The sequence below is a fragment of the Atractosteus spatula genome, chromosome 13 (assembly GCF_055471065.1).
Source record: "Atractosteus spatula isolate fAtrSpa1 chromosome 13, fAtrSpa1.hap1, whole genome shotgun sequence".
NCBI lineage: Eukaryota > Metazoa > Chordata > Actinopteri > Semionotiformes > Lepisosteidae > Atractosteus > Atractosteus spatula.
The window spans coordinates 43,653,783-43,668,934 of record NC_142718.1 but is presented as its reverse complement, the minus strand read 5'-3'; the positions used below and the strand labels follow the sequence as shown (position 1 = coordinate 43,668,934).

General features: G+C 38.9%; 1 protein-coding gene across 1 annotated transcript in view; it reads left to right on the top strand.

The window, feature by feature from the left end:
* thsd7ba (thrombospondin, type I, domain containing 7Ba) overlaps window positions 1–15,152 on the top strand; it is a 162,011-nt gene that overhangs the window by 77,559 nt on the left and 69,300 nt on the right. The window contains exons 8-9 of the mRNA XM_088930773.1: window positions 4,779–4,970; window positions 7,507–7,741. Of these exons, the coding sequence (XP_088786899.1) occupies window positions 4,779–4,970; window positions 7,507–7,741 (427 nt within the window). The remainder of the gene's footprint in view (window positions 1–4,778; window positions 4,971–7,506; window positions 7,742–15,152) is intronic.

Here is a 15,152-nt window from a genome sequence, read left to right as displayed (position 1 = left end):
TTTCTTCAGCTTCACTGTATTGAACAAAGTGTCCAAAGGGACACTTATTACATACTGTATTAATGAAAACAAATTCATTCCTTTTAAATATAGTTACTGGAGTGTTTTGTACAATTTACTCACACCAAATCATGAATGAGAAGGAATGTGTTACAGGTCATTATGTTAGTACATGGATTGGTTAATTAATACTTCATTAAAATTTAGGAAACCATGCTTTTTCCAAATCCCATATCAAATACAAAATCTGCTTGTTATGAACTGTGAGTATTCTCTGTATTGTGCATTGAAAAACACTGTGAGTGTATCTTATACTGTTGTTTTTTTTCTAGAAAAAATTCTAATGTAGTTTGGTACACTGATATGGTTTTTTACTCAGCATAGAGTTTATTGTGTCCTGTGATGGACTGGTGTCCCATCCAGGGTGTATCCTGCCTAGCGCCTGTTGCTTGCTGGGTTAGGCTCTGTTTCTGTGTTGTCATTCAAAAGGATGAAATCCTATTACTTGCAAAGTCCTATATCTTGCAAAATGTCTGCTTTAGGGTGTGACTTTTCTTTTCTAGTAGATAAATGGATGGATGTTTGCCTGTTATGCCTTCCGACACGTAAGGGCAGCAACATCCTGTTGCTGTTACCGTAACATTAGGTTTTTACAGGACAGGGTTGGTAGCCTTATGCCCAACCTCCAACATGAAGCATTATCTAGTGGAGGAGACAGGCTAATACAGCATATACTAAATTAATGCACATTTTAATGATGTTTTGTATGGGTCATGACTTATATTTAAAATCACTGAGACTTTTTGATAATACATTGTATCTGTTCATTTTGAGAAGTGTATGTATATATAATTACAATTTGCTCTAATGGATGATCTGTTTCAAAGCATGATTTAGTTTCAAAGCATGTATGTCAAAGAGCTCATAAAGTAAATTTTACATTCCGAAATGCAATTTCAGCAGTCAGTAATATTCAGAAATGGGAATCTCTAAGTTAACACTAATAATAGAGAAGTGAAATGACAGTTGCATAATTCACTTAGTTGTTACATTTAAAATATTTCATAACTATTTTACCTTTAGTGACTTCTGCAGTAAAGGAGGGAATAAAGTTCTAAAAAGATATGATATCTTTATGTTTCAAGCACAAATGCATAAAATGCCCTTTAAATGAGAAAATTAGCAACTGTAACATATCTGTTTAATTTAATTTTTGGTAATCTGTTGTTGCCAATTTCAGAGGCAAAGTGCTTTGAAAAGATTAAAAGGGTGTTTAGTGCTGTGAGTTTAAGGTGGCATCACAGGCTCGTCTCCAGAAATGCTATTGAGTGCGCAGCCAAGTGAAGCCAATTAGAGACCCTTTCTATCACATAACAACATGCAAACAGATTTACACTCTTAGGAACTCCTGCCTTCGCCTGCTGTGGGTTCCTGTGAAAAGGGGAAACTGTACATTGTTGAATTATGTTTTCCCAAGTTTTCACGAGCTGACGGCTCCATTCAAGCAGCATTTATTGAAAAACAGGTTTGTTGGAATGTCTGGATAGCCAGATGTGGGTTAAGGCACAGAAGAATGCTTCTGTATAATTTTTTTTTAAAGTCAAAATAATTCTCAAACTTTCAGACCAACCAGTAGTAACACCATTTATTAACAGTAACATAATTTATGCCACAGAAAAGTAGATGTTTTAATTAAATACTTATTAGTACTGTATGTATAGAAAGACACAATTTATAGGTATGTATACATACACACTTTCCAAATGAGTACCGGGGGTTAATCCTTCCTGGTGTAATAGGCCGGCTGGAGTGTGATGCTGACCACATCACCTCTACCTCCAGTGTCGGATGGTCAAGACAAATGGTGGCCCTTTATGGCCTGATAAGGGACCTACCTACTGTCACAAAGCATTCTTTCAGGACCCTGTGCAGACAGCACAAACCGGGGAGAAGTGTGGAAGATACGAGGAAAAAAGCATGCAAAGGGGCTGGAAGAAAAACAGGGGGCGTGTCCAAGGTGCCCTGGTGTACAAGGGAGGTGTGTCCGAGGCAAACAGTCTAAGGGAGTCCGAGGCAAATCCATGCATGTTCCAATGTCCAAAACCTGGAAATCCATCCTGACAGACAAACAAAGTTAAAAGCCGGAGCGGGATCCTACGGAGGGTCAGGGGGGTCACAGGACCAGACGCTTCCTAATCCTGGACTCAGAAGGTCAGGAAACCGTGATGAAGCCTGTGCTGTCGAGTCGCTCCTGGACTCGCGGGTAGGCGGGCTTCCGGGCTTCTTCCAAAGCTGAGCCCAGATTGCAGGGACGTCTGGTTTTTACAGGACAGTGGGCAGGAAAAGGAGGGAGGTGCAGGGGATCAGTAGATAACTATGAAGGGCTGGAGTGTCCTTAAGAGGAGGGGTTTACGAGCGTGATACCTACCTACACTATATATACACAGTAATTATAGTTGTTAGAGTTATTATTTTGAATAAGGTTGTATCTTTTCATTAGAATATTCATGGCCAAATGTGTTGAACGTTATCCAAATCAGTAAATAGCTCTGTCTTCTTTGATGAGTGTAAAAGAATAATCTCACAGGTTTTACACCAGATGCATTTATTAATGTGATGCTTTGCTTCTGTTGCATCAGGATAAGGTGTCACAATTTTTTCAGCCTGTGTTTAGAGCGAGTCCTACTTTCGGGACAAGGTTCAGAGTTTGGGCTCACTGTTATATTAGATGTTTCATTTAATGGAAATGTTAAACTAAATACATGTATATGGTGGGTTGATAGCGATGTGGTTTTCGACTGATATAGTAAAAATTCAGGAAAATAGTGGACAGGACGATTTCAGTCTTAGATTCCCTGCTTGATTAGTATTCCTGACACTTAGAACACTGTTCTAACCTGAACATTCTTGTTTTTGAGTATTATGTGTTCTACTGTAGGAACAGCTGATGACAGAATATTCCTCTGTACTGCACTGAAGAAAACGGCTTCTTACAAATTGTCTGTTAAATCTTGCAGGAATTGACAATTATACAGAAACACATAAAATGTGATGTTATATTATACAGAAACTATAAAAGCCACACCTTTTTACCTGCATAAAATCAACAGAAGTGCAGTTTAAAAAATGGAATTGACAATTATTTTATCCTTTTTAAAATCACCCAATGCTCATGAGCTTGTGTCTCCACTACAGCACCTTCATTGTGCCGAATGAAAAAGGACCTGTACATGTAAAGTATCTTCACATTGCATGCTGCAAGCTCCACAGTGACACACAGGAGAGTTAGCGCGAACTGGTGGACCAGTGCATCCCTCTCTGATGTCCCTGCAAGCTTGTAGACGCCTGGTAGATTCCAGTAGTGGCTGTTAGCTTACAAGCTAAGGAGGCTCTGCCTGACTTAAACCCACTAAATCCAACTAACCCCTCATGTTTGCTGGTCACAGTCAGCCAATGACATGGCCCAGGTGTGCACCTTGGTTTTGGGAACAGGGGGCTCTGAGACACCAGGTGTTTACTTTTGATTGCATTGCTTTCTGTAGCTTTCCTACTGTATGCATTTCCAATCTTTAGGAGAATCTGCAGCTGATATTGCTCACTCCTAGTAACAGAAAAAAAGGAGTAGGTCTCATAAAACTATTCATTATATTTCGGACTCTATACAAACGTGTATTTGTCACGATTAAATATAAGGTATGATGCTTAAATAGTAAGATATGCACATTTAGTGTACCATGCCTGAGACTGGATTGTACATTTAAAGCTTAAGAAAATCAGTATGCACTTAGAAAAAATGTATTTTCGTTCAGCAGATAATTAAAATGCACTACTTTGTAACAGCCTAACGGCAAAACTGTGAGACATAGCAGGGAAGAAACAATCAGCCTGCCATTTTCAATCAGCCTTTCATTTAATTTACCAACACATTAGTTCACATTTTAAATGCTACCAGCGCAGGGATTTTCACTGAAGTTTGATACTAACTAATAACTACAGCTTCATTACCTTGAATTTAATTTAATATTGAAATGGAAACCCCATAACTCTGTTTAGAAGTCAAGTCAGAATATTAATGCAATCCACTCAATTATGTTTATTATACGTAATCAAATTCAAATTTTGTCTGTCAAGGCATTTTTCATTTTTAAGATCTAAATAACAAAAGTAATGAGTCAAATCTGAAGATTTTTCTTAGTTTCTGATTAAAATCTTAGAAACGTTCTTCTGTTTCACACATACCAATTTCTTCAGCAAAGTGTTCATTTTCAAGATAATATTTGCATTATTAAGAACATTAATTTTTTATAAAACCTAAAACAGTTCAATTTTCTTTGTAATTATATGTTTTTCTCATTTAAAGTTGTAGGATATATTACTTCCCAAAAAAGAGACAAATGCTTGTGACCAATAACAATAATTAATGTACTGTAACCTTTCAATTTTCAAACAAAACAACAATACGATTAAGTGCATCTAAGATTGAAAATAGGAGAAACCTCTTTACACATTGAGTACTGGGTGTCTGGAATAAGCTGCCCAACCCTGTGGTTCAACCACATTATTTAAGAAACCCCTGCACAAGATTCTCAGATTCTCAGAAGGTTATCAAGCGAGCAATTTGGCAGAACAGCCTCCTCCTGTTTGTATTTTTTCTAATTGTACTTTGTTAAATCTCTATGTATTTTCATAATAATTCTTTGGTAGGAAATGGAGTTTTTCAAACTCAATTGTTATATTAAATGTCAGAAATAAGTACAGAAGTCTTCTGTGTTGTCCAGGTGAGGCTGTTCCCAGCGAGCAGTGTTTGGACGTCCCTCCACCTTCTCAGCTGCCCTGCGAAGTGCCCTGTCCCTCGGACTGCGTTCTGAGCTCCTGGTCAGCGTGGTCAGCCTGCTCCCATTCCTGCTCCAGTAAAAGCACAGAAGGCAGGCAGAGCAGAACGAGAACGGTGCTAGCACTGCCAGGGCCAGGTACAGGCTCTTTTTGGTGATAATGTGGAAGCCATACTGTAGTTAATTTGATTTTCAGTGATTTTAATGACAACTGCAATTGCTTTGATCATAGTGAAATGCCCGTAAATATTGGAAAGAAGTTTCAAATGAGTAGTAATAGTAATAATTTATTTTTGGCAATCTCAGAGTGTGTTTGGGATGCATTCTCAAACAGGAGAGGGGATGTTGCCTGGCAAATGTCTGGGAGTTTTTGGGTCACTATAACCTGTGACTCCCAGGACTATGTTCAATGTCAGTAATCTCCACGCTCACTCACCACTCTTGTGCAGTCTGCAAATGTCATCTTCTAGTCACAGAAGAGCAGCAGGATGTTCAGTGCCAATGGAAATCCTAAATGTGAAATTACACAAAATACAAAGAATATATACAAGGCAGTCCAGAAGAATACCATTCTGCCTTGTGAAACTGACATGAAAATTCAGTGTTTCCATAGAGCTGTGTCGTTTAACAGTCAACAGTAAAAGCTGACCAGATACTGTTTAGGCTGGAGAAATGCAAAAGTGGGCTGATGGAAACGTAGTGGAGAAAGCAGAAAAGTTAAAAAAAAAACATTAATCATTTTTTTGAGGTAACGTTTTCCTGCGAATGACAGTTTGTCTTGGTTTAAAGCATTAGTCAAAAACATGGCACAGCATGAACAGAAGCTTTTTAGGTACTGAAACTACTGTAGGAACTTGGTAACCTGATTCTGTAGAAACAAAAAGGAGTAAGGCTGTAGAGTAATCATTGTAGTTTTGAGTAAAATATTATTGATAAGTTAGGTGGCGACTTTGGGCTTAACAATGTAATGTTACATTTATAGCAACTGGTTATCTGGATTTAGGGAGAGCTGTGCTGTCAAATGGAGTCCTGAGGCAGTAAATTACTCTGCAGTTGACTCTGACTATATGACATAAATCATGCATGCCTTGTTTCAAATTGCACAAGCACAAGTCTAATTAAGACGAAAATACACCTGAGCCTTGGGACATTCAGCTCCCACACAAAGTCACTTTCCACTTAATTGTCACCCAATTCCACCTTGGGAATATGTTTCCTAGTCATACATTCTGACAACACAGCTGAAATATTGTTAACCTGGTGTTTGCTCATTAATATTCACTCAGTCTGTGGTCAACAGTTGTGACTTACATTAAAAATATTTTAGCAATAAGCATGTTGTTTCCTATAGAATTAGAAACATATTAATACCGTGACAGTTTACAACAATAACATTACCATCAGAAAAATCAGGTTCAGATTTAAAGAGGTGTATTAGCATGACTAATGAATTACAAACTTGTCAAGGCAATTGCAATTAACAAAACATTTAAGCACAATCACAGTAAAAACTATTATTATTATTTGAGAGGTTCAGTCTATGTTCCTCTGGCTGTAACTGGAAGTCACACACTGGGCTGCCAGTCAAGTAGGGAGACAGAGAAGGGTAGAGGAAGCTGTCTCTGGAGAACATAAACTCCACAGTAGTTGAGGATCAGCTTTATGAGCAGAAAGAGAGATAGAGAGATCCACCACCCAAAACCATGAGTAATATCCTTTACCTGTAACCCTGTAACCATATCTACAGGTTTGGCCATCTAGAATGCACATCAAAACTTGTGTCAGCAGTAGGGAATACTGAGTTTAATGCTTCACAACTCAGCGAAAATCTATAGGTGGCACCTGTGTTCTGTTACATGTTAGATGTTAGTAAAATGGTAGCTTCATTTAATCTGTTTAATCTGACTTGAGTAGTCATTTGAATTAATTTGTCATGTACTGTGAGTTGCATTGTAGCTTATACATGTCTGGACTATATATTGATCAATATACTGTATTGTATCTAAACTGTTAATATTACTACTTGTCATTGAGGTACAGTAACAAGAGGGTAACATGGAGCTCTTTACATTTTTAGAGCTAGCCCAATGGGAAGAAATAACTTTTGGGTTTAACCTTTCCCTTCCCAGTCTTCCCTTCCATATCAGCATCCTTGGAGAAGGCTCTCTGGGGTTTGCCTGCACTTTAGCATGTCTACCTACTGCAAGAGTCAGCTCTTAGCCAGCTACCAGCGGGATCTAACCAGAGAGTGATGTAATATGGTCACTTTCATGATGGAGAGTTTGTTGGTGTCCTCACAGTGTGTGGTCTTTTCTTTGTAATTTTCTCTGCCTCAGCTATACATAAAGAGACAGATAATTAACTCAAATGTGCAAATTGCGCACTTTACCCTCTCATTACATAATATAGCCCATTAACCCCACATGCTTTCCTAAACAGCGACAGTTGCCCTATTACACCTCCATTACAATTTACTTTTCTCAATCTGCTTTCTATCATTCTTCTATAGTTAATCTTGCAGGTCATGGAATTATTTTTTTTTAATTGGATCCTTTTCTTTTTTAATTATTTTATAAGGTTATTTATTTCTCCTTACCTTTGTTGCAATTGAATTGATCAATGATTTATGTCAGTGCTGTGTAACCTTTGATTTCCTCCTTTTTGTTTTACTCAGAGGGAGAACCATGCCCAGCGGCTGTGGCCCTGGAAGAGTGGAGGCTGTGTAATGACCACCCATGCTCTGCTTTTTACTGGGAAGTTTCATCCTGGGGAGACTGCATTGAAGACTCCTCTGTGACTAACCTAAATGCTACCAATAACTGGAATGGCAAACCAGCCTGTGCGATTGGTGTTCAGACTCGCAAGGTCACCTGCATGAAAGTCAATGTTGGGCAAGTTACACCCAAAAGGTAATCCACAGGCTTTTGGATGCAATTTCAAATTTAAAAAGAATTCATATTGAACTGGAATGGATATGATAGATGCACCAAACATTGATTATTAGAATGTAGTTTAGACTGGCCAAGCATGATATGCAATTTTACAGTGAAGGTAATGAGTGTTTTCTTTGTTTTGTGTTTTTTCTGTTCTGCACAAGGAAATGCTTCATTTGATTTTTTGTATCAGTGTTGCAGTTTACATTAGTTTAGTACATTAGTACTACATTAGTTTCTGTAGTTTTCTGTAAGGTAGATTAAAGGAGGAGAACAAAACTGTCTAGTACTATTGCACTTCTCCATGCCCCCCAGACTGCCCTACACAAACACTTAAGGACCCCCAAGGGAGGGCGATGCCCTGAGGTACCAGGGAAACATGGATTAGTTACCCTCATCTTGACCCCAGTGCTCACAGAAACTTCCAATCCCAGGGGTCCTTCCTGCTTAACACTCGGTGGAAACAGCAAATGCTACACTATTTTATATTCCAGTATTTCATATTTTACATTCTGAACTTAGGGGGAATGCCATGTTGTATTTGAATTCTGCAGTTCAGTTAGTTGACTACAGGTCATCAACTCTTTAATACAGAGCCCCTGTCTTTGTTTGTCTTTGTAATAAAAGATATAGATCACTATATTTTACATCAATGCAGTTCTATTACCAGCAATATCAGCTTGCTATCCACAGCAAATATAAGCAACCTATTAAGAAAATAGTCAGGTTGGCTTAAGAAGGGGATGCAGTTGCAGCAAATCAGCCAACAGAGGTTGCTATATGGTCTCTTTTTTGTATAAAGCCACGCTGGGTATCCATTATCTAATTGTTAGATTGTTGATGAAGGGTGTGGATTGAGCGTCCATTACCAGGGTGCCACGACTGCAACAGTCAACATCCAAAAGTCTGCCGTCTCACAGCTGGTTTTTGGGTCATAGCCAAGAGCAGCTGCTGGAAGTTGGCCATGGTACTCTGTTGAACCTCCTGTAATGGGAGAGTGCCTCCCTGTGAGACTCTGTCCAGCAGACCACCAAACAGACACACAGACTGCAAGGTGCAGCCCCTGGATAAACTGCATCAGCAATGCACACAACTGTCCAGTGAACTGGGGGTGTAAAGGGAGGCCCTGCAGAACAGCAGATAGCAGGGGAATGAGTCCCTGAGTGGGGAATAAGGTGCAGCTCTTATCAGCAAGACTAGAGACAGATGGTGATGCACCTGGGTCTGAGCCTCCAGAAGAGATGGGAGATGATAGCTGGCACTGCCCACACTTGGCTCTTTAGAGGACAAAGGAGATGATCTACAGTTACTGCCCTGGGCTGAGCCCAGGGAAGGTGGAGATATACTGCAGTTATCCATCCTGTATGAAAGACCTTGTAGAGGTGTAGAGATGGAGAGAGAAGGTGTAGGTAGAATGTCTGGCCCAAAAGCCACTGAAAGAGTAAGAGCCCAGTGAGTCCACAACCTTCTCCTTCAAACCTGAGGTAGGTGATGATGTTTCCTGGACAACGAAAAAACTCTTGCTGCAGGCCCTGTCCTGTCTGTGGGAGACAGCATCCCCTGGAGAACAGTGCTGCTATCCTTGCAGTTTATAACATGGACAGTTCTCTCTGAAGTGTCAGTCTAACGGAAAGATTGTCATCTGTGTGGCAACCAGCCTCCAAGAGGAAAGCTGGAGCACCTGGCCAGGAACTGATAGTTCTGATGAGTGATGAGTCTTCAGCTGACCTTGGATGGATGGTTCATAGTGGAGGGCATTTTACCCTGAAGGATACCTTCTCAAATTCAACCTGTCCTTGTTTGTGGCAGGTTGATGCTCTCCCCATTGGTGAGAGCTTAGGGGGGATGTGTGGCAGGGTTTTTAAAAGGGGGCTGCTTTTACCACCAAATGACCACTTATTATTCCGAATAGCCACAATGGGTTTTAATTATTGAATTTATAGTGTAAGTTCTGAAAATGCACGTTCTCACATGGGTATAATTAGTTTTGTCTAGTACATAAAGGGCATGCTCTGTGCTAGTGGTGGTTAGGAAGTGCTTTTCTTTTTATGTTAAAACCTGTAAAATCTGCAATATCTTAATTCCATTGACTGTCGTGTGTTTTTGTTTTGCTGAACCGTGGGACTGCGCTAGTTAAAGAATAGTGTCTGTCAGGTACTTTTTCTTCAATTTTGTGTTCTCATACATGGGAGGTGCTGCATCTGAAAAAAAATAAGAAAACACTTCTCAGATACGGAAATAAGAACTGTAAAGTAAATTGTCAATTTTTCTCTGTGGTGGTTGCATTAGCTCAGCATCTCAGACATCAGATGGTTGGTGTTTCCTTATACTTTCCCTCCCTGTGGTCACATATCACTCACTGTGCCTGTTGTTAACCAGTCACTCTACAACACTACACAGGGCAGAAAACTTACTCAGTGTTAACTGCAGCAGTTAGTCCTTTTTAGCAGAATCTTCAATTATCTTTTTATTGCTTACAACTAACATTCCCAGTACTGCCTTCATTTACTGCTGCTCATAAACGTTTATTTGATGAGCTTGTTAATTTGTATTAGTTTCTGTAAGGTGTACTTGTGGACTTTTTTTCATGGAAGTTACATTTTTCCTAATGTAACAGAATTCATACTTCTCTCTATTACACTTAGATGAACTAGAAGTCAAGATAAGTTGCCAGTATTTTCAATGTTTCATAAATAGAAATTATATTGGATATACAGTATCCACAATTTAGACACAAATAGATTATATAATATTCATCTATATTTATAATATTCTTATATATTCTTCAGTAGTGTTTTTACTTTACACTTCCTGGTCAAGTGAATAGAGCATGAATAGCACCCCAAGCAAGTGCTATTCTTTATTGAGTCTTTATTGGTCAATAATAACAAAACTGAATAATAACTAGTGCAAGTAGGCAGTTGCATCAGCATGTGTAGGCTGCAAAGGAACAGGTAATAGTTTATTCCATGCCGAAAGGAAAAATAAGAGACAGAACGTTTCGGCTGTGCAGTCTTCTCCAGGTGTGCTTCAGGTAAAGGCTTGTGATGTTGTGTTTCTTTTTCTTTTCCTTTCAACATGGAATAAACCATCACCGGTTCCTAAATAATAACTATATTAATGGATCATAAAACTGAATTATATTCAGTACTTATAGAAATATACACATAGGTGTGGGAGAAACCGTTAATTTCAGTGCTTAATATTCTCTCAGTCCTGAAGCAGTGTTCATCTGGGCTGTGAAGGATTATTTTTAGAGCCTGAGATGGCATTTCAGTTTGAGATCAAAGCACTGCGTTCTTCCATGGGCCAGCTTTGTTGTGCTACACAGGAGCCTGCAAGTGAAATGGTTTCAAAGCTGCCCCATATCACATCATTGATCTGTATGACACTGTAATAAGGCAGTAATGAGATACTCTTTCACTACAAAACATTTGATAATTAACACAGACAGTGCCAAAATGCTAGAAGTGATTTTGAATTATTAGAATGATGGCATTTTTGTAATATGGCATAGCTTTAAAATTATTTGCAGTATCCTAGAAAATCATTTTTATTTGCTCTACCAGGAAAGCTTATTTAAAAATGTACCCATAGATAATCAGATGTTTGACCTTCTTAAGGGTTAAAATAATATCATATTTGTATGAATATGTCCTTGAAGGGAATTATCCTAAAAATGTGTTTCCCATGGGTGATTCAATGCTACTTCACTAAAGACGAAAGTGCATATACTGGGTTTAGTACTGTATGTGCTCTGCAAATTAAAGGTACCATATTAGTGTCATGCAGCATTAACATATATATAAATAGTTCTTGTTTCCGTTTCTCATTCATTCATTCATTCATTCATTCATTCATTCATTTATTTATTTATTTATTTATTTATTTATTTATTTATTTATTTATTTATTTATTTTTCATAGTATTAAAGTGTAGTCTGGATAACTATTGCTGTGGAGAATAAAGTCTCCAAACTGTAAACATTCACAGGGTAAAGGACTAATGGGCTGTTATGTTTCACTGACCTTTGGTTTAGAAAAGACCATTTGATGAGCTTCTTAATGAACCTCATCCCCTTATAACCACTGTTGGTATATACTCTAGTGGAGACTAATGTGCTTTAACCATAAGGTAAGCTGAGAATCTCTGTAGTCTGACATTCCTCTAGTAGCAAGCACAACTCAGAGATTCCCTTTTCATCTCACCAGTATCGTTTTGTTAGTATCCCAAACAAGGGAGATGGTACTAATTACAAAGTACAGCACTAATGAGACCAGAGAGTTCAGATCAGCCCGCATGTGTCATTCTTCTAAGCGAAACGATCACCCTGTTAAACATTAACAGACCTTGTCAGAACTTCGGAAAGTTAATTAAAATTGTAAAGATTAATTGAGATTAATTGTGCGAGATAAAATGGGCCTCTTGATCATGTTTTTCTGCAGGAGAGTGGTTGGGAGTTCACACTGCAGTGGTTTATTAACCTAGCCTTATGGTCTAACTGGCAGGTGTACAAAAATAAATTATGTACAGTATGTACTGTAACGAGATTGTGTGCAACATCAGACCTCAGCAGGATCCTCCTAGGACCTTGTCTGCACAGCCCACAAATCTGTCATTTCAAAAAGGTGTCTATAGCTAGATGGACCGGTGTTTGTATTTTTGGGAGACGGTCATTGTATGAGGTGATGTAGGACTCACCCGCTTAGAAAGAACCCAGAATGGTCTGAGAGAGATGTCAGGTTCTTGAATGTATTCCCTGGATATTAACACCAAAGATGGATGTGGTCCATCATACTTAAACAGTCTCATTGACATCTGCAGAAATGAAGTAATAGGACCTGAGTGGACCTTTGAAAGGTAACAGTAGGTCATTTCCTTTGTCCTCTAAAGAGCCAAGTGTGGGCAGTGCCAGCTATCATCTCCCATCTCTTCTGGAGGCTCAGACCCAGGTGCATCACCATCTGTCTCTAGTCTTGCTGATAAGAGCTGCACCTTATTCCCCACTCAGGGACTCATTCCCCTGCTATCTGCTGTTCTACAGGGCCTCCCTTTACACGCCCAGTTCACAGGTTTCTTCTAGAGACACTAAACCAAGGCAGGTTCTTTGAAGCTGACCATTAAAACTTTATTACAGGTTTGGTACAGTTACAAAGAAACAGCAGGAGGCAGCTTCTGAGATTGCCGGAGACAGCTCCTCTTAAACTGTGATTATCAAGTGGATGATAAGATCAGTCTTTGATATTTCTCGAAGAATTAACTCTGGGTTTAAATTGTGAGTTTAACATAAATACATATAAAAGGCAAAAAATAAATAGCTAAGAAACCACTTTTCTATCACTATAGTGCGGTACATTCATTTTGAAACTACAGGAATGTACTGTTTGTGGCCTGTATATATTTACTGAAATCAAAGGAGAAGTATATTTCTCAGGACACAGGATCTGTGTGCTCAAAAACCCACTGTCCTTGACAGGTGTGTGCTCAGCACTTGGGGGGTAGCAGCCTTATATGGGTCCACAAACACACAGTCATAGGTCCTGAGCACTTCTAGAAGGTTCTGCTTTTTGAACTCTGCTCCTTACATCCCCACCACACTTTTGATCAATTAGTTTGCTAACAATCTAGCCAATATTGACTGATGTGTGAGATCATTAGAACGAAGGCAAACAAAAGATCATTCACATAGTCTTGCTCATTTTGTTATTTAGTAGCTAAATAATCCGAAAGTTTTGTACAGCTAATTCTTGGGGGATTTGCTTATTCCAGATGCTTACAACTCTTTGTGTAAAGAAGCACTGTGTAAGAATGGGTAGGTACTGTAGGAGGTAGGGATCCTGTGCAGGACTCAGGAGAGAGAGAACACCAATCCAAATCGCTAAACAAAACGTATTCCAGGAAACAAGCAAGGAGGTCAGAAAACGAGAGGGACAACTAGAGGGCAACAACCCGAAACGGAAGACTAAATCTTAAACGAGGGGCAAGCTAGAAGTTCACATACCGGATATAAACTAGTAACGAATAACGCGCACCTGGGAGCTTGAGGAGAATCCGCAATAGTGAGCAGGGAAGTGAAATAGTGACGGGAGTGAACGTGTGATACTGTAGGTACAGTACATGGCTTACGGCGTGAGCGTTTGTTAAACACACTGCGGGTGGAAATGCGAGATGGGTCAGAGGCGCGTGCGAAATGCGTAACAGTTTGTTGTCCATAGCCGATTGATTCCCTTTAAATTTCCATTTGTGACCCTGTGTCCATATTATGCTACTGAATGTGAAATACAGTAGTCCCTGTCTACACCTCTTAGGATTTTATATATGACAAAAACTGGAATCTTGTGTGAACCAAGATGACTTTCAGGACTTCTGGTTTGTTACACCTTTCAAAATCTTCTTTACTTGAAATTACACAGTACTGTATGTGAACTAAAATGAAACATAGTAGATTTTTTAAAAGCAGGTTTAAAACAATTTCTTTGACAAATTCTAAACATGATAATGAAAATAAATATATTTTCTTATGCAACCTGCTTTTATTCAGAGATTATCTAGCCACTACATACAGTATATTCACTCCAAATATGGTAGGTAGCATTCAAGTAATGGTACAATATAGGGTTCCTAAATAAATGATATCTGTGTGACTACCTTTTTTTGTGCAAAATTCAAGCTGTTGCTGGGGGAATTGCTGCGCAAATTGACTTGAAACTAAACAGATTTCATCATACACAGACTTGTTGCAGTCCTGTAATCTGTAGATTCTGGTAATACTTCATACTGTATACCAAGACTTCACCTGCTTGGGAAAATATGCTCTACACCACTAGCTATTTGTTTTCAAAACTACTTTAGCCAATAAATTCCAATAAACATAGTTGGTAGTATATTACTGTCAAAGTATTTACAACACAGTGACATAGGGCTCCTGCTCAAATCAGTTTGTCCCCTTGTCGACATACAACCTGTACCACTAAAATTTTCCCTTGCCAAAATTTGTTCAGCAGAAACTGACTGATAACTTGATACTTGTTCTTTCTGGGGCAGTGTGATTTAAATATTGCAATGTGGGGTGGCTGCATAATTCAAGACACCTGTCCCACCACCAGTGTTTTTACTGTCTCTGTCAGGTTTCATCAAAACTCAAACCTGATAAAGATTTGCACCTCATACATCACAGCGGTTCCCTATACTCACACAAGGTTATCGCATGTTTGGAAAACCTGCCCAAATGGAAACTTTGGTCTTACAAGCTCTGCCAGCATCTAGATTTGTTTATACTCCTGGTGTCTTGTAACACTTTGTGGGAAGGGACTTGCTTGTAAAGCTTTAGAACTTCATGCAGTTTTTTGGATCTCTAGATAATATCTACAAGAATAAAAATACAGAA